Genomic DNA, 20759 nt, shown 5'->3' with positions numbered 1-20759 from the left:
TAATGGTTTGGGGCTGTCTCGTGACTCATTATATTATTTCTCAGGGGAAATATTTGTTTGGTACTCACCACGCATTTTTGGTAATCACCACACCTCCCAGAACCAATTAACAATGAGTACTGAGGTGCCACTGTGATTTCTTTTACTGCCATGTGAGAGAGAAGAGTTTATTCCCATCATAGACCAGCATGAGGCTCCACATGTAAAACAAAGGAGATTCTTACAAAGGTCTTCCTTGAAATACCAGGAACTACTTTTAAAACTGATCTGACATGCATCCTATTATGACTTCTCCAAACACAAGGGACAGGAAAAAAAATGACCCAGGATTTGATTTGCCAACATGTCCTTCCCTTTGTGCTAGCAGGTGGTTGGATGGGTTTAGATGTATACATCATGTGTATATAAAAATGCAAGTGAGATGAGTTTTAAAGTGGTCGTGTATGTGTGTGTGTGTGTGTGTGTGTGTTTGTGTATGTGTTAACAAAGGAAGTTTTGTTTTTGAATGAATAAAAAGAAACACAAAGGAGAGAGTAAGTGGAGTTCTTTTTTAAAAAAAAAATCAGACTATGCATGCATGCCCTTCCTTTGCAGGTTGGTGTCTGAATCTGGCTACAACAAGTGCCTTTAAATTGGCTGTTTTTTATTACCTTAAAAGTTCATTTTCTTTTGTTTTCCTATGTATGTATGTATGCATGTATGCATGCATGCATGCATGCATGTATGTATGTATTGTGTATGTATATACAGACAAACACAAAGCCACCACACAACACATATACAGAGATGAGTACATACGTTTGTGTATGCATCTCTCTTTCTCGGTCTCGGTCTCTCTCTCTCTCTCTCTCTCACACACACACACAGGCACATTCTTTCCCCCTCCCATCCGCTGTCTTCACCCCCCCCACCACCACCACCCTCCTCGGTTTTCCTCTTCTCCAGCACCACCAACACCAGCCACCAGGACAAGTTGCTACGGAAACGGCTGCATGGCAACCGGCTCTGAGCCTGGGGTCCGTCTGCTGCTGCTGCCGCCGCCGCCGCCGCCGCCGCCGCTTCTCTGGCTGGCTCATTCTCCCGCGCGCTTCCTTCCTCGCTAGATGGTGTGCGAGACACCCGAGACTAGACACGCTCCGGACGCGGCCAGCGAGAAGCTGAGCGAGCGAGAAAAAAGCCAAGAGGCGGCAGTGGGAGCAAGAGAGCCGGAGAGGCGAAGAGAGGACGCGCGGCTTGGCCAGGACAGAGGAAGGCGGCTGCTTTCTGCCTTTGCGCCCGCCCGCCCGCCTGTTTCGCCGGGGGTCGACGCGGAACTAGAGCCGCGAGCCGGAGCGCAGCCTTCGAGAGGGCATGGACGTGATGCTCCTGGTCCAGGGCGCTTGTTGCTCCAACCAGTGGCTGGCCGCGGTGCTGCTCAGCCTCTGCTGCTTGTTGCCCTCCTGTATCCCCGCCGGCCAAAGTGTAGACTTCCCCGGGACGGCTGTGGAGAACCTGGTGGTCCGGAAAGGGGACACGGCAGTGCTGAGGTAGGACTCGACTCAGCCTCCCATCCGAGGTGGTGGTGGTGGTGGTGGTGGAGGTGGAGGAAAAGCTTGAACGGGTTGAGTGTTTGGCGCGCTCCCTCCCTCTGCTTCTCTCCCCCCTCCACAAGTCTCGGTGTTGGCGTTGCGTTGAAGCTCCACATGCACTGGCGCAGCTCATCCCCCCCCCCCCCCCGCCGCTCCCCTCCTCCGGGGAAGCGGAGGCTCTTTCTCTGCCTTCCAGATCTGCGGCACCCAAATGGGCCAAGCCGTTTGGAGCCGGAGCCTTTGGGCGGCGACAGCCAGAGGAGAGGAAGGGGCTTTTCTTTTACTTTCAAACTAGATTTCCCCCTTCCCTCCTCCTCCCCGCCTCTCCGTCGAAAAGGGATGGACAGTAGCTCTCCCTGCCTCCCCATCCTTGAAGCTCCCTTCTTGCCTGTTCTCCATTCTTTCTCCCCCCCTCATCGCTTATCCCGAGGGGTGAAAAAGCGCTTCTCTGCCTCCCCCGCTTCCGTTCTCTTTTGATGTTTTCCCTCCTTTCGATGGTACTTTCAGCTCAACTTTGGAAGCATCACCTTGTTGTGCTCGGTGGACTCTTCTGCTCTCCCCACCCCTCCGAGCAGACAGAGAGAGAGAGAAATGCTACGCAGTCAGCTCCTTCCCTGGAATGAGTTTGCAGCTTCTTCCTAAGGCATGTTTCTCACACCAAAAGCCAGTAAGGGCTCGTAGGAGAGCAGCTTAACCCCCCCCGCCGCCCGTTTCCCCCACCCCACTCTCCATTTGTAGCCCGGCAAGCAAAGCGGCTGCAGTGCAGTGCCAGCCTTTTATGCAACCTTTCTTCTCTGGGGCGGGAAATGGTACCCAGAGTTCCGAGATCTGTGTGATGCTAAAGACTAGCCGGTCGTCCAGAACTGCCTTCCTCCTCCTCCTCCTTCTTCCCCCCCCACCCCACCCCAATGTCCCAACCGGATCTTTGCTGCATTAACACACAGCTAGTGCAGCAGGATCATGCATCCAGGCATGACGGTTTGGGAAAGTGTATATTTGGAGAGATTTGTTTTTCGGGATGGATCCGCAATAAGGGCTAACCGGTGCAGAACACACTGATTAGCTACTGCTGTTTTTCTTTTTCTTTTCTGGGAGTAGCTGTATGTGTGTGCTACATAATTGTATAACTGGGCTGTTCCAACAAGCCCTGAAGTGAGCTGCGGAATAGAGGAAACCCTGTTTTAGATCTTTCCCTGGGAAGATGATTTCAGAACTTGGATTGCCACTTGTCTAACAAATGCAGAATCTCTGGTACTCAATTATTAGATGTTTTGAAACTATAGAATAGAGTAGATACTTGTTGAGGCAGAATCTGAAGGGTTCGGGGTTTTTGTTTTGTTTTGTTTTTTACTTAAGCATCGGATGCATGGAAAGGTTCCAATTTCCTTTTTGGAATGCTAAGTTTGTTGATGGAAGTTGGAATAGAAATGACTGATGTTCAAATTACTTTCTGTGGGAGACCGCCTGATGCTTGTATGTAACAGGATCTGCAGTGCAATCTTCCTGTGCCTGTGTAGAGTATTGCTCAGCAGTAACAGTTCCTTGAGTGTACAGAGAAGCATGAGTGTGGCTTAACATCCTTGGCATACAGCCAAACACTTTTTACACAGAGAAAAAAATTCAGGCTAGACGATTATGTGAATTTTTTTTTTTTGTTTAAATACCTTTGGAAGTCTGTCTCTGTTGAGAAATTGATTCCTTTTGAAGGAGCCTTTGAATTCTACATGGTAACAGAAAATTATTTACCAATAGTAGATTTATTTCCTGTATAATATTTTTTAAAACCCTGTTTTGAGTTCATTAAATCTTCGGGCTAATACCCACCCATCCACTCACTCACCCACCTACCCAATCCTTTCAGTTTAAGTTTTAGCTGACATATTTCACATGTTTCTAAACTAGTCTTCCATGGGGAAAAAACCCAGGTTTTCTTATTATTTACAATATTAATAATATCAAGTGGGGAAAAATGCTGTTTGGACCTTAAACATTCAGAGGTTGCCCTCTGCAGTAGTTTGAGCAGAAACAGCGTGTTTATAAGATGTTGCTTGCATCGGGTGAAGCAGGTACATAAAGTAACTTGATTAGGCGCGTTACTTTCGACATAGATTGCCAGTCCTTTCTTACTCCCACCCACAACAAAAGGTAGATGAACATAGAAGGCATTTTGCTCATTGTTTCAAATTCTGAAATTGTCAGCCCATCCCTATTTATTTTCCAGACTGTTCTCATCTGGCTGAGGCTGAGAACACATTCAGTGTCTATGCACTGCTGGCTGACACATTTTTCATCTGTGGTAATATGCTATAGTTACACTCCATGGTTTTGGAATACATTGGAATGTACTGTTCTTGGGCTCCTCTGTTACAGACAGAAAGTAAATGCAATCTTAGTCTCTTTATTTACAGTACTTCCAATGTAAAGACAGCCACAGATCAGATCTGATGAGCTGAGTTTTCTATTGAGGTTAGGACTCAGAAAAGTGCTAAGTGAAAAGCCTGAAAAAGCCTTTCAATCCACTTCCATCCTCAAGAAATTTACATTAAAACTAAGCCACTGATCATGCCTTTGGATCGCTAGATTATGCTTCTACCATTAAAAACATATGTATTCCTTTAGGCCTGGTTATGAAGCTAAATACATTATATCAATGCAGTTGGCATTTTAGGGTCAAGCAATCATTTTCATCTCATACTTTGGAGAGCATGAGTAACAGCTTTTGAAAGAAAAGATACCAGTGAGAATAGGATCCACTGTACAATTTTCATTAAAAAACACACACACCCCAAGCAACTGAGTATAAATAGAAAAGGCAATATTAAAGCTATTAGAAAGCTTGGGTGTTTCTTAAGAAAGTGAATGTTTTGGACACATATTTTCTTTTGCACTTCTTATGAAAACTGAGTTGACTTGTGTGAGATTTTTGTGACAAAACTGGTTAAGTTAACTATCAGATACAGACTTATCAATGGTTTCCTGTAATTATGACAAACTGGGACAGTTTAAATTTTTTTAAAAAACTCTTCAATCCTTCAAACCCTTCAAAAAAAAACAACCCTTCAAACCCTTCAAATTTACATTAATAACAACCCAAACAATCACTTGCAAATATGGGAAGGGAAGAAAGAATGATTAATACAACTGTTGCTGTAGATTTAATAATTTATTCAAACCTATAGAACATATTTTATTTCAATTGTTCCATACTGGAACATTCTTTTTTAGATTAAATATATTTGGTTTGTAAAAAGAAAGATAAGAGGCATAAGGGTATATGATGTGAATTCTTTACAATATTGAGGTTCTGTATATAAAAAAGAACTTAACTGAATATATAGCATGCATTTATTTACAATTTGTTTATTCTCTATTCAGGGTCACATTATAGTAAATGGAAAGAGATGTTGTGCATATTCAACCAATTGGGATACCTCTAATTACAAAGCTATATGTTTGCTGGTGGCAAACATATGGTTAGGATCTTTTTGAAAATGCTGAATCTCTGAGTCATTCTTCCAGTATTTTGAGTCAGCAGTTTGGTTGTTTAGTAAAATGATAGTTACATTAAAGAGATACAATACACTGATGCTTTTAATTATTTTATTACTTAATAGCAGAACTCTTACATATCTTTTAGGTATGTCATATTGACATTTACATAAATGTCTTTGTACAATGGTGACAACAGAATTATGAGATACATATGCAAGTGCAGAAGCTAACCCAACAAACTTTGCAGATATGTATTGGCAGTAATTTGTATTCTAGAAAGTGGTGTTTAAAATAGGTAACTGTTAGTGGGATTTTATGCCAAACATTGTCCTTAATTAGCTATATTACCTTGATTGTATGACTTCTCAAATGTCCCAAGAAGAATACAATTTGGTGACATGGCATTTTATGTGAGAAGTGTAGATTGGAGTCCTATTTTATTTTAGAGGATTAAGCTGCTTTATAGGTTCTCATTAAGGCCGCACCCCAGTGAATACTGAACAGAGTGTAATGTGCTTCTGAGTCAACATGTCAAGAATCACATAGCTTTGGTTTTGAAGGGATGAATAGCCATCCAACGCTTAGTAGAACTGAATAGAATTGAAGTAAGTTCTAATTTACAAAGAAAGGAGTTCAGTGGCCGTAGATTTTCAGCACAGTTTACCATTTTTAGGCAGCATTCCTCATTCTGATAAAGTTTAGCTATAGGCCTTCATGCTGAGGATTTGAAAAATTATAATGGCAACACATCCAGAGGCACCAGGGGGAAACAATTATAATTCTATAAGTGATGCAACGTGGTGGACTGGAAAAACCTGTTCATAGACATTCTTATTGGATGCGGGTTTCACTAGAAACCTGAATTGAATAATATTCAAGGGAGTAAGGAGAACTGTAGTGGTACAATGGTTAGAATACAGTTGTGATGACCCACGGTGTGGCAGAAAGGCAACTCAGTCAGATAATCAGTGGGAGTCCCTTTATTAGCTCCAACTTTGCCCCCAATGTCCTGGTTACCTTCTGGGTGGAGAAAAACTCTCCCAGGAAAAGTCTTTGGCTGCAGAGAGTCAAGTCCAAAATGTGGTCAACAAAAACTGTAACTATAAGTCCAAACAAGGCAAAATGAGGTAATTAGTCTGGCAGGGCACGTGAAAGGCATGGCAATAACTCAACACAGTTGAGAGGATGCCAGGAACGCAGATAACCAAAGTACACACAAGATAAACTCATGTTTGCTCCCAGTAGATGCCGCACTCAGCATGCATCTCTTTTGAACTCAATTCCCAGGTGTGGCTAATGAAGGGAATCAGGGCCCTTTCCTCCCCTGTAAGCAACACAAACCATGTTGCTCTCTTCTCTGTTCTTCCCTAGGATGAAGAGGGGGTGGGCCTGGGTCTTCCTCTGAACTCCTTCTCCTGTGTTCTACTTCTCCCCTGCTATTCCCAACTGGACTCTGCCCTTTCCTAGTTTCCTCCACAGCCAACGAAGCCACCTTCCCACTCCCTGACAGCTGCTCGTCTTCGTCCTCAGATTCAGGCTCTGACAGCGGCATGACAGTAATACTGCAGGTTAACTCACTGCACACTTCAGGGGTTTGATTCTTACCGGCTCTATGTTGACTCAGCCTTCCATCCTTCTGAGTATGTAAAATGCAGACCCAGATTGTTGGGGGCAATATGCTGACTCTGTAAAACCTACTTAGAGAGGGCTGTAAAGCACTGTGAAACAGTATATAAGTCAATATCAGTGTTCCAAGTAAGTGCTATTGCTATTTTGTTACAGGCTGATGAAATGTCAAAATCCTTTTTAAAAAACAAAAACTGGAATAATAGTAAAAATGTAATCAGGTATGTAATACACACATTACCACTTATACTCTCTAGGTCATCCTAATTAAATTTATAATGGGTATGTGTATTTTGCTTTCGACATTTTGATCCAGCTTTTCTTTTCAAAGAAGCAATTAAAAGAGTCAGTTGGGTGTAATGGTTAAGGTGCTGGCCTAAAACCTATAAGACTTTGAGTTCTAGTCCCACTTTAGCCATTGTGGCCATTTGGATACTTTGGGCGAGACATTCTTTCTCAGCTCAACCCACCTCACAGAATTGTTGTTGTGGGAAAAAGAGGCAGAGGAGTATTCTGCGTATTTGCCACCTTGAGTTACTTATAAAGGCAGGATAAAAATTAATTACATGGATAAAAGTAGATTATAATGTGTTTGTTAATACCGTGTTTCTCATATAATAAGGCCGGGTCTTATTTTATTTTTTTGAGCCCTGAAAAAATGGCTAGGCCATCTTTTCAGGGGTGACTTTATTCCCTCCCCTTGCATCTTCGGGCGGGTGGGCAGCGATGTCTTGGATGTTGACCTTGGCATTGGTGCGGCACTTCATATCGGGGTCAACACAGGCAGCGCCATATCTGGGTGTGCAACAAAAGTACTTCCTAATGGCAAGCCCCCCCCCCCCATTTCGCATGTTTTAATATAGGCCTTAATTGGGGGGAGGGGCTTAATTTCATTTCCTGCCTATAAAACATGCTGGGACTTCCTATTGGGGGAGGCCATATTGTTGGAGAAACAGGGTATGTAATAATAAAGGTTGACATAAAAGAAGTAGGTCACAAGTTCCACTTCAATCTTTTTTATTAAACAGTAACTTGAAGAACAGTCATAGCGTAAGGAGAAGTAGAGTTTTATGTTCAATTATCCTTCCATCACAATAAAACACAAGAAAGAGTGGAGAAGTTTGAAGGGTGGAGCTTGTCCTGTCTTAGCTTCTCCCTGTGGATTGTAAATCAGATCTTCCTACTGCCAGCATCAAGGGGACATATGCATGGGCAACCAAGGATATGAATGCTAGGCTCTTTCTAGGTTCCTGATCTTTGTTTTGTATAGTTATCATTGTATGTGACTTAATAGCTAGACTCAGCCTTGAACCTAGGAAGTTGACAAAGCAAGTTCAGTTTACAATTTCCCTTTCTGAGTTTGATTAAATGAAGTGATGAACAAAAACAAAATCTGAAAATTACTGTCTCCAAGAAAACATCATAAAAAAGTAAGAAAAGGATTTATTCCTATATCAGCAGTGTTTCCATGTATATGTCTTTCCTTACTCCTAAATCAGACAATAGCTGCAATTGGTTGTTATAAAGAAATAAACATGTTTCTCCCTACATCACTTTCTTCTAGCCACAGTTCACTCTATAATGGGATTAGAATCCACTAAATGGAACTCAATAATGGGCTACATTACTGAATACAAGAAAATGCACTGCACTTTGAGGATCTTCAATATATAGACTTGTTCACTCTCTTCCATCATTATTGTACATATTTTTTCTTGTACACATAAATCCACAGACAAAAATATTGCATCGAACAGCAATGTAACTTTGTTCCCAAATCATTTAATTGCAATAGCAATAAAGTAAAGTAAACTACCTTTGGAGTCCTTTCTAAAATAAATCTTTATGTTACATCTTTTCTGATACTACTCCTACAAATTATAGCTCCAATTAAATATTGTCCAATTTTCTGGGAATTTTAAAATGGAAGCTTAACACATTTGGAGGTGATTGGCTTAGGAAGATTGTTCTAGTTTTCTATTTTGTGTTAGATTATTTTTTGAAATATTTTCCGCCCAACTATTGACTTTTCCTTACTGTCACTGATTAAAAGCAGCAAGAAATAGCTTCTAGAAACATAATGAGTACTGGTTTTTGAATCTTACTTTCATTTAAAGGAAGATATTTTGCATTTCTATTGCCATAAGAGTTGTAAGTTTCTGATGCAGGCATAAGTTGCACATATCATTTAAAATGAAATTTGCAAAATTTGTTCAAATGAGCAAAAGGTTAACCCATAAAACCATGTACATATGAAGTATGATTTAATATTTGAAACTGTCCCCAATTTAACAATAGGTTATTTAAGATAACCTAATAAGGTTTTCTTCCGAGCAGGACTCCGAAATAATTTTGACTAAACATTAATTATGGCTGAACCATAGAGATTTTGCATGTTGGATTTTTACTTCAGAGACTGTATTTCACAGTATTTTTTTCAAACTGATTAGTTACAAACCTGACCATAGCTTTTCAACCAATGGTTTTAAAGTTGACTTTCTTCAACAAAATGAATGTAGAATGAATTGTTTAAATACAATGGCACTGTTCATAATGTATGTCTTAAAATGAATTCACAATTTTGCTAATTGAAATTGTTTAATAAATTGTAGTGAATTATTATTCAAGAATTAAATAAAGCCTAATGGACTCTATTTTAAAACTAGGAGAAAGTAAACTTTCTTTTTCTGATTCTGTTATTCTGGATATCGCATTTGAAAACATGCTAAAATAGCATACGTTTCCTTAGAATATTGTGTGGGATTCTTCTATTTTCTAACACCAATTTCCTTTGGTTAAAGTTTGGCCATACATTAAGTGCAACTATACAGAAGCTTTGTCTACTTCTCATTGCATATTTTTGTGTATACTATATATGTATACCAAATATTTTTGTATGTATATATGTATACCAAATATTTTACTTGCTATCTATTTGCATTTGAATAATTCTGTACTTTTTCTCATGTAGCTATAGTTTGAAAATTCTGAATACCATTTTGTTTTGATGGAAGATTTATTTCCAACAATTTAAATTAAAAGTGGCACTGTAGATAAAAATAAGGGATTGATATTTCATCCTAAATAGATCATAAAGAGAATTCGTACATGAATATAAAATATTTGGCACTCAACATCAAGAGCCCTTTTGTAAGACATACTACCTGAAGGTAATGTGGTGGCTCAGCAATTAAGATGCTGGGCTTGTCAGCTAGAAAGCCGGCAGACCTAAGTATCACATGATGGGATAAGCTCCTCTCCTCAATCCAGCTCCTGTCAACATACCAGTTTGAAAGCATGCAAATGTAAGTAGATAAATAGCTGGGAAGATAGCAGTGCTTTGTAACATCATGCTGGACACATGACCGTGGGAATATGTTTGGATAGCACTGGCTCAATGGCCTTGAACTGGAGATTACCCCCTCCCCCATAGTCAGCAATGAATAGTGGAGTAAAATCCACAGGAACTCCTTTAGTATTTAAAGAGGCTGCAATAGAAGTTACTCAACTTGATTCATGTACATGGAATTATGGAAGTATTTGCTCCTTACTTATCTTTTATAATTTACTGTTTTATTTATATATATATATATATATCTTATATATATATATATATATATATATATATACTGTGATATATATATGGATCTTTGGTTATTCGGGTTTTCTCCTACATAAAATTGGAAGTAGCTAGGCAACGTTTCGATGAAGTCTCATTCATCATCTTCAGGCTTGTGTTTTTGGCTCTGTGCTTCACATTACTCTGAGAAGCTCACATTACTCTGAGAAGCACAGAGCCGAAGACACAAGCCTGAAGATGATGAATGAGACTTCATCAAAACATTGCCTAGCCACTTCCAATTTTACGCGGAGAAAAACCGAATAATATATATATATATATATATATATATATATATATATATATATATATATATATATATATATATATATATATATATATATATATATACATACACATATATACACACACACACACACACACACATACATACACACATACATATACATATACATATTCTTAAGTTTTCACGGGTACTTACATGTATGGTATTCAGCTTTGTTCGGGTAAGAAAGTCTGACTCACAGACGAACACTATACAGACCCTTGATGATGGCAGATGAGATTCTGCCGAAACGTTGCTACAACTTTAAAAGCACAACTATAATGATGTGGGAAAATACCCGAACAAAGCTGAGTACCATACATGTAAGTACCCGTGAAAACTTAAGAATATATATATATATATATATGAAAATATAAGAATATATATATATGTATGTATGTATGTATGTATGTATGTATATGTATATGTATATGTATATGTATATGTATATGTATATGTATACATATACCATACATATAAATACTCGCAAACACACACACACAACACACATAAACATACACATACACATGCATATACATATACATATATATGTAGGTTTTGGTGTGTTCAGGTCTTTTCCCGTGTAAGATTGAGAGTCTTTTGGCAACGTTTCGATGAGGTCCCACTCGCCATCTTCAGGGTGGTGCTTTTGGCTTTGTGCTTGTGTGAGCAAAGCATGATCTGAGCTGCCATCTCTCTATAAATACTGGTGGGGAGGTTGGCTGTGTTGTCATTTCTTGATTGGTTGATAGAATTAATGTTTGCAGATTGGCTGGCTTTTTCATAAGAACATGTATGGCTGAGGTATTGGCTGTGTGTCTATCAGTCTCCTGTGTTGTAACAACCTGGGTAATGGGCTGTGTGATGACTTTCTGGGTTCTATTGTTTTGACATCCTGGGTCCTGTGCTGTAATCTCCTGGGTTGTAATGACCTGGGTCATGGGCTGTGTGATGACCTGGGTCTTGTGCTGTAATCTCCTGGGTCGTTGTCTGTGTTGTAACATCCTGAGGTTTTGTGGCATAAATTCCTGAGTTCCGTGACGTGATATCCTGAGCGGGTGGCTGTGATGTGACGTTCTGGGTTTTGGTTTGGCTCCGAGTTTGAGGCCTGGCTATGTGTTCATGGCATGTGTCCCTTTGCTTGGTTTGGGGGGGTCAGGGTATATAGCAGCTGGTGATGCAGCCATGGTCTGGTTTCTGGATGGTAGTTGCCTTTTGTTAGGAATATAAGTCACCTAACAGGATAAACATTTTAATACTGTAAGAAAATGCAAAACTGTAGTTGGGTGTGTTTTCTCAAACGGCCATAAGATGGAGCCAGAAACCTGGGTTGTTTAGTCTTAGTTTTAGTCTCAGAAGAGAGTGAATCTCTGTTTCCTTCTGCTGGAAAGTATTGCCGTTCCTCCATTTCCTCTTAATTGACTGCTATTCCTGGATTTGATGTAAGTCTAATACTGAACTGTTTTTGTCACTGGACTTTCTAATTGAATTGTCCCTGGATTGAAAAATTGACTGATTTACCTGTGAATGACTTTGGACTGCTTATTTTGAACTTTGCTTAAACCTTTCTGGAAGTAAAAACCTACATTTACTGTACAGTGTATCTGTATGCTGTATGTGTATTATTCAAACACTACTCTCAAATAAATCCATTCTCCTAACGGGCAATTACCTCAACACCTTTCGTCTATGGGGTGGATTTGGTTTTGAGTCTGGTGAGGGAGATTGGTGGTGGCATCATGTGTTGTTTTGGGTCCGGTGTTGGTTTTCATGGCTGGGACTCATTTGTTGATAAGGGCTAGTTTCCAGATGTCTGGTAGGTGAGAGGTATCATCCTGTTTATTCATGTTATGGGGGTGTTCCTCTATTTCAATGGCTTTCCTGATTATTCTCTTGTTGAAGTGTTCAGTATTGGAGATTAATTTGGTTCCCTCAAAATTAATTTCATGTCCTGTAGCTGGAAAAGGGAGGAAGTATTTTCTTCTTTTCTGACTGCATTCTTGTGTTCTGTGATGCATGCATTTATTCTCCTGTTGGTTTGTCCAATGTATCTGGCTGGGCAATTGTTGCATGGTATTTCATAAACTCCTTGGTTTTCTAGAGGGATCTTGTCTTTGGGATTTCTTAGGATGTTAGCTATTTTTTTGGTCAGTGCTGAAGGCTGTCCTGATATTGTGTTTGTGGAGAATTTTGCTGATTTTATCTGTGGTGCCTTTGATGTAGGGGAGGAGGGCAATACTGTTGTCCTGTTCTGTGTCTCGGTTTCTGGGGGGTTTCTCCCTTAGGATTAGGTTGGTAATTGTGTTTCTTTGGAATCCATTGGAAATTAATACATTAGTGAGAGTGTGTAATTATGTTTTCAGGTGGTCTTTGTCAGCTAGGCGTTTGGTTCTGGAGATGAGGGTCTTGGCTATGGAGTTGATCTGTACAGGGTGGTGATGGGATTGTGTGTTTAAGTAGCGGTTGGTGTGTGTTTTCTTCTGGTGGATGGTGTGTCCTAGGGAGCCACTGGGTTTTTTGTAAATTAGGACGTCCATGAAGGGAAGTTGGTTGTTAGCTTCTGTTTCCATGGTGAATTGTATTTTGGGGTGTAGGCTGTTGAGGTGTGTGAGGAAGTTGTCCAGTTTTTCTTTCCCATGTAGCCAAATTATAAAAGTGTCATCTACATATCTAAGCCAGAGTTTGGGTTTGTGTTCGGATTTGTCTAGAGCATTGGTTTCAAAGTGTTCCATGTATAGGTTAGCGATGATGGGTGAGGGGGTGATCCCATAGGTGCTCCTTCTATCTGTTTGTATCTTTGTCCACTGTGGATGAAGTATGTGTTGGTTAGGCAGTGGTTGATCAGATCTAGGATGTGCCTAGGGGGGTTGTATTTGTTTTGGATGGCTGTCAAGGCTTCTTTAATAGGTACTTGGATGAAGAGGGATATGACATCGAACCTCATGAGTAGGTCACCAGGTTGTAGGTTTTGTTTCTTTATTGTTTCTATGAAGTGGAAGGAGTTTTGTACGTGTGAGGTGATGGATTCTGTGTAGGGCTGGAGTTGTTTGGCGAGAAATTTGGCAAGATTCTGTAGAGGTGAGCCTATGGAGCTGACTATGGGTCTGAGAGGTATTCCTTCTTTGTGTATCTTGGGGAGGCCATAGAGTTTAGGGCATCTGGATGATTTTTCTCTGGGGATGATTCTTTGCTGCATCTCTTCACTGATGGAGGATGCTTTTATTTTGGATTTGGTGTTTTTTCAAGGTAGGTGGTGGGGTCAGTATTTAGAGGTTTGTCAGCGGGGTCTTGGACTAGGTTGGATAGTTTGGATTGGTAGTCCGATGTGTTCATCACGACCGTGGCGTTGCCTTTGTCTGCTGGGAGAATGATTATGTTGTTGTCTTTCCTCAAGTTGGTGAGTGCTTTTTGTTCTTCTCTGTATAAGTTGCTTCTGGGTGGACTGCTGGAGCAGAAGACATTGGTGACTTCAAGTCTGATTTTATTGGCTACATCTGGGTTAATTTTGGTTAGGCTAGCTTCAACTCCGCATATAATGTTTTCGGTGGCGATATGTTTGAGGGTGACTGTTGAATCCCTTGGAAAGGACATTGGTTTCTGCTCTGGTGAGGGTTCTGTCTGATATGTTGTGTAGTGTTGGTTTCATGCACTGTTGTGGTGGGGTTGGGCTTCTGATGTTTCTCTTGTCTGTGGAGTTTGCTGGTGTGTGTGTCTGTCTTGTGGGAGGTTTCTGTTTTGGCTTTTCAGAAGGCTAGTTGTTTGGATTTGTCCCAGAGTGCTGGGTAGATTTTGTTGCTGAGTTTGAGGTGGAGAGTAAGTAGGTCCCTGTTGGTTTGGTCTAGTAGAAATCTCTTCCTGTGGGGTTCGTTTCTGATTAGGGCTAATTCCATTCTTTTCAGGATCCTTTCAGTGGCTGAAAGGAATAGAATTTGAGTTGGAAGCATGTGGGGATCACTTTTTTGTCTCAGCAATTGCATAGGAATGTGAGGTCACATGAGATGGTGGCTCTTCAGACTTCGAGTTTCTCTTAGGTCCTGGTCAGCTAGAAGGTTTCCTCCCCATAGAAGTATGATATTTGTTTTCATAGATTTTCATGGGTACAGGTATGCAGGTATCTTCACATCACAGCCACCCGCTCAGGATATCATATCACAGAACTCAGGAGGTTACACCACAAAACCTCAGGATGTTACAACACAGCCAATGACCCAGGAGATTACAGCACAAGACCTAGGATGTCAAAACAATAGAACTCAGAAAGTCATCATACAGCCCATTACCCAGGTTGTTACAACACAGGAGACTGATAGACACACAGCCAATATCTCAGCCATACATGTTTTTACGAAAAAGCCAGCCAATCTGTAAACATCAACTCCATCAACCAATCAAGAAATGACAACACAGCCAACCTCCCCACCAGTATTTATAGAGAGATGGCAGCTCAGATCATGCTTTGCTCACGCAAGCATGAAGCCAAATGCACCACCCTGAAGACGGTGAGTGGGACCTTGTTGAAACGTTGCCAAGATACTCTCAATCTTACACAGGAAAAGACCCAAATGCGCCAAGACCTGCATATCTGTATCCGTGAAAATCTGTGAAAACATATAGATATGTATGTGTGTGTGTGTGTATGTGTATGTATGTGTATGTGTATGTATATGTATATGTATGTGTATATGTATATGTATATGTATATATGCCGTATGTAGGAATTTAAAGTTAAGAAGCTATTTAGGGAAGTTATCTTTCTGTCAAATATTTGTTAAATTAACAAATACACACCTGGAAGTTGAACCTCTGGTTCTCTAATATACACATCAGTTCAGTGAATAAAACTCCCATTTTTAAAATTATAAGTTTCCTAACTATAAATATTATTAGATGAAGAAATACTTTCTTTAGGATTACTTTAAAGTCAACTGTATTTAAAGTAAATAAAAGCAAATTAAATCATTTAGACCATACTGAACTGTAGGCAATGCTGTCTTTAGAGAAGAGATATAGCTCAATCAGGGTGGCTAGTGTATGTATTGTAAACGCACAAAATCTCTCTTTCAGTGCATTTATATCTCTTGAGAGGGTTGAGGAAGAGCTTGAAGCCCTGCAGGCATGCCACTCATTAATGTTGACAGTATTAAGCTAGGAAGATTAGTGGTCTTGTTCTCTTGAAACTTAGCAAAGAAATTCTTGAATTTCCAAAGATACCAGTGATAAACTATACCAGTAATAAGTTATACCACTGAAATCCACTCTTAATCATATTTACCTATCTTTCCAAACTAGACCCAACTTTTTGACATTTACAGGTATGATAACTTCATGACAGTTCTGTTTTGTAGTTTACAACAATTTTGTAAATTAATAAAATCAGACTTGAGCTCCATCAATTAACAGAAACATAAAATAGTTCCATTCATAATGGCCAAATTGACTATTTAGGCAGGGTAATGTTCTATAAACTATCACTTCTTTTGGATAAAATAAAATACTCTTTTATTCACAGAAATATTCGTACTTAGGTTCTGTTTATGACATTGTACTATAGGCTGAATGTTAAAAGGGAAGTTTGTTATATTACGTGGATGCCTGATCCAAATGTGGCTCAGTTCATGTATTTAGGAAAGTTTTGCAAATATGAGCATCTTTGCAAAAGCACAGCTGACACTTTCATCGTCTGCTGAGATTAAGCTGGGTGCAGCCCTATAAAGTCATTTAAAAATTGGGTATGTCTCTAGATCTTGTCTATTTCTTACCCCCCTTTTCTATCTTTCTATCCAAGAACTTGCTCTTTTTGTTTCCCTTGAAATGATTCCTGTATATTGGCCTGTATTTGGAAATAGCATTTTGTATTTAAATAAACCAGAGTTGGTCAATCTAGTTCCTTACAGTTAGTTTTTGTCTGTAACTCCCAGAGTCACCATGGGTTCTGGTATCTGACACTGATTGAATTGAATTCTAAAACATCTGGATTACCTATTCCTGTAGTAAACTAGAAGAGGATGTCTCCAGTTTGTCTAAGAGCTACTAGAATAGGTAGGAATGGGAGGAAAGCGTTAAGATTTTTCAACTGTATTCCCTTCAACATTAACTTGACTACCAATGACCTAAACATCAACAAAGAAGAATATTCACTTTCCAAATTAAATATTCTTGATCAGCTGATACAATTAAACTTGCTGGATTCCCAAAAATTGTAATAAATAAATAAATCATTCGTTCAGTCCCTAGTCATCTCATGACTGGACTATTGTAATGTGCTCTACATGGAGCTACCCTTGAAAAGCCCTTGGAAAGCTGCTGCTGGTGCAGAGTGTGGCAGCGTAGTTAGTTTTTAGGGCACCAAGAATGACCCTCATAACACCATTGCTCTGCATTGGTTGCCAGTCTGCTTCTGGGTGTAATTTAAGGTATTGGTGGTCACCTTTAAAGCTCTTCATGACATGGATCCAAGTTAATTGGGATTGGTCCATAAGATTCGTGCCAGCGGACATGGCTGTGCCAATCAGTTTGGTTCTCCCATGAGAGTTCAGCGCAATGAAGGTAGTTGATAGAGTGGTAGCAGATCCCACCTCATCCCCACTCCATCCCCACCCTCCCCATTGTCTTTCATTTTAAGGTTTGATCTTAACATTTTTGTTTTAACTAAGATGTAACTATAAGCCACCCAGAGTTACCCTGTGTTAACATTTATAAATAAATAAGATAAATTTTATAAATAAATAAACTCTAAGCCATCCTGCTTTTGATAAATAAATAGTAATATAATTGTAGCTTAGCTGCATTTCCAGGGCATTTGAGAATTTGCCAAGGATTATCATGAAGAAAGGGCATTTTTGAAATTTCCAAAATAAATATTTATTTCTCTCTCTCTTCTCTACTTCTCTACTCTCTAGTTTTTCTATGTTCCATTTAAAGAAAATAGTAGGTTTGAGGAATAGGATGTCATTTGTCTATTTCACTTTGGTTGTAAAAAACTTTCATACTTTTCTGCCACAATGAGTGTTAACGTTTGTGTCAAGGAAATTACATCAGGTCCTAGCTGATAAGTGTTCAATACATGAACTGGATCTAGATGGAGGTAATGTTTATGAATAAGGTGATAGGATATTTAAGATTTTTTTTGTTTGGGGTGAAGTTTTTTTTAATACCCCTGTTTTTTGTTTGTCTGGTACAGCATAAGCTGGTCTCCTTGCCAATACATTTAACTATAAGATTCTGAATTCAATGTCTTTCTTTCTCTGATAACAGAAAATTTCCAAGATAGATAGATAGATAGATAGATAGATAGATAGATAGATAGATAGATAGATAGATAGATAGATAGATAGATTTGTGTGTTTGTTTTGCACAATCATAAGCACATACATAAAGAGGCAACTTGCTCCTTTTAAAGAAAAACTGGAGAAGCTTTTTGATTTGTTACCATAGAACAGCTGTTACACCAGCTGTTATCTAAGCCATCATGCAAGCTGTTGAATGAATCTGTTTGTCACAAGTGTGATTTTATTTTTTCCCCTAATGTGTGAGCTTTATGAAAAACAAGTTCCCTGATGCCCATTGGCAAAAGTCTAGTTCACTTGTTGATATATATGGAATGCTACACATAGATTTTACCTTCTCTTCATTTTTTACTGTTGATCAATGAGTCTATAAGCTAGACAGATCAGCTGCTGAGTTTTCACCTGAAATCTCAGGTCAGAAAGAAAAGACTGGACAGTCCTCTGTCTGAAATGCTATAGGGGGTTGGACTAGAACAGGGGGCGCTTTTGGACCTCAGGGACCACCAAACTCATAATTTTAAATCCCATGGGCCAGAGACCCTGGGAAAATCCCCCCAAAAAGTCTTCAGGAAAATTCCCCACCCCATTTTCCTACTGATTGATCATTCTTTATTTGGGATCGCAGGATATCATCTCCAGCTCGATTCTCAAAAGTCTCTCAGAGACTTTTGGCTTCATGCAAGGAAAGTAGCAGAAGCAACAGAAGTCTTTCTTTCTCTCTCCCAAACTCAGCCAGAAATGAGTCTTTGTGAGACGTCATAGTGCCGCAGCCTCTTAAAGTAGGAGGCCTTGCAGGGTCCCAAAGACTCATTTCTGGCAGAGTTTGGGGGAGAGAAAGAAAGACTTTGGCTGCTTTCCTCGTGTGCAGCCAAAAGCAGAAGAAAGAAGCAAAAGGAAGCAGCCTGGTGGCCAGGCCAGGCACGTGGGGCACTTGGGGCATGTTTCCCCCTCTACCCTTTCCCCCCTCCCCTCACTACCTCTTGCTGTTCGCAATGCAAGTGATGCAAGCCTTGTGTTCCTGTGGACCATGTGGGTAGCATAGCCTTGTGTTCCTCTGTAGTCTGGATTAATTGGTTTGGGAGTGAAATTTCTTCGTGGACCACCAAAATTTTCTCACAGACCACCAGTGGTCCATGGCCCACTGGATTAGAACATCTCCAAAGTCCCTTTCAGCTTTATTCTGATTCTCAAAAATATTTGTGATAATAAATATTTTATATAAAAGCAATGGACAATCCACAATATGTATTTATTTTAAAAAAGCACAGTATTTTCAGTTTCTGCCCAGTTATCATTTAGACTTATTGAAATACTGAAAACAATATATAGCTTTTATGCATTTTATATATCAGTTTTTCGATTTAGGATTTTATGCATTACTATGTTTTTTAAAAAAATGAATTAACCTATTAGAAATTGAACTGCAGGGTTGGACTGTTTGACCCCCATTGATTGAGATTGCAAACTGCTTGTTTCTTCCAAGTTTATTCATTCTGCCTTCTTTTTTCATAACATTTGGCAGGTACAGAATACGTCTTTTCCAGCTTTGTATCTAAAGCCATTGATACATTACATTTCAAGGAGAAACCACTGTTACTTTTTTCCCTGGCAATAAGAACCTCAGGTGACCCACAATTAATAATGTTCACTTGAAATCTATCTATCTATCTATCTATCTATCTATCTATCTATCTATCTATCTATCTATCAGTATGGCTCTTCTCCAGATGTAATAAAAAAACTTATTTTTTTCATTTTTAAGAGGTTTTGTTTAGGTAAGTTAATGTTGAATATTGAATAATCCACATTCCAACATTGATTTCTCCTCTCCTTTCCAAAAATGTTTACTTCTGATGAACATTTTTGTTTGATTTATGACAAAAGAAACTACAGGTGGTCCCAGCTCACGACCACAACTGAGCCCAAAATTTCTGTTGCTAAACAAGACATTTGTTAAATGAGTTTTTTCCCCTTTTATGACCTTTCTTGCGACAATTGTTAAGTAAATCACTACAGTTGGCACATTAGTAACACAGTCATTAAGTAAATCTGGCTTCCTCATTGACTCTGCTTGTCAGAAGGCCACAGAAGGCGATGACATGACCTGGAACATTGCAACCGTCATAAATATGAGTCAGTCAAGCATCCAAATTTTGATCACGTGACCAGGGGATGCTGCAATGGTCGTAGGTGTGAAAAACAGTCATAAGTTACTTTTTTCAATGCCACTGTAACTTTAAATAGTCACTAAACAAACTGATGTAAGTCAAGGACTACCTGTATGTCCTTCAACAGGATGGATTGGAGAAAGCATAATTATATTCTGTAGCGTAAGACTGAAAGAATATTTGCCAAATTGTTAATTCAAATCATTGTTCTAAAAATACAGAATATTTCAGATTCACAATCCATAGTATATATTACAAACTATTTGTGATGCTTTTATAAGTAATTATAATCACATCATATATAAATACTATATTTCATTTCAGTTAACTAGCTTTATTCTTTTTGTCAATGCTCTAAGGTTTTTTTTATTTTTTAGTTCCTTTTATGTCATTAATTTTCTGAGATAATCTCTCTCTGCTGGGGATTATTGCTTTAATACAATATTTACAATCTCAACACCAAAATTATAGTAAAACAAAGTCCTTTACCTACAATAAATTTAACCTCTTTAAGAAGTATCAATTGAGCTACATATTGAGCTATTCTACACTTTCTGCCACACAAGTGATTGAGTTACTTAAACATTGCAAAATATTTAGTTTCCTACTGCTTAGTATATAATTATGATTTTACTCTTTTGAATAATGAAGAATGTAATAATATTAGGAAAATGGAAATCTAATAACGAAATGTTTGCTTTTTTGACTGAATGA

The 20759-nt window shown here is 39.2% G+C and overlaps 1 protein-coding gene across 2 annotated transcripts in view; it reads left to right on the top strand.

Annotated features, from left to right (window-relative positions):
* Positions 1 to 1034: 1034 nt before the first annotated feature.
* Positions 1035 to 20759, top strand: part of NEGR1 (neuronal growth regulator 1) — a 529658-nt gene continuing 509933 nt past the window's right edge. Inside the window, exon 1 of one of the 2 annotated variants that reach the window (XM_026700172.2) lies at positions 1035 to 1526. In XM_026700172.2, coding sequence (XP_026555957.1) covers positions 1351 to 1526 — 176 coding nt within the window. In that variant the 5' untranslated portion in view covers positions 1035 to 1350. The remainder of the gene's footprint in view (positions 1527 to 20759) is intronic. The other variant, XM_026700173.2, reaches the window with a different exon arrangement.

Source organism: Pseudonaja textilis, chromosome 3 (assembly GCF_049901715.1).
Source record: "Pseudonaja textilis isolate UNSWEBS1 chromosome 3, rPseTex1.2, whole genome shotgun sequence".
NCBI lineage: Eukaryota > Metazoa > Chordata > Lepidosauria > Squamata > Elapidae > Pseudonaja > Pseudonaja textilis.
Note: the sequence above shows the minus strand (reverse complement) of the source record. Positions and strands in the feature narration are given on the sequence as shown.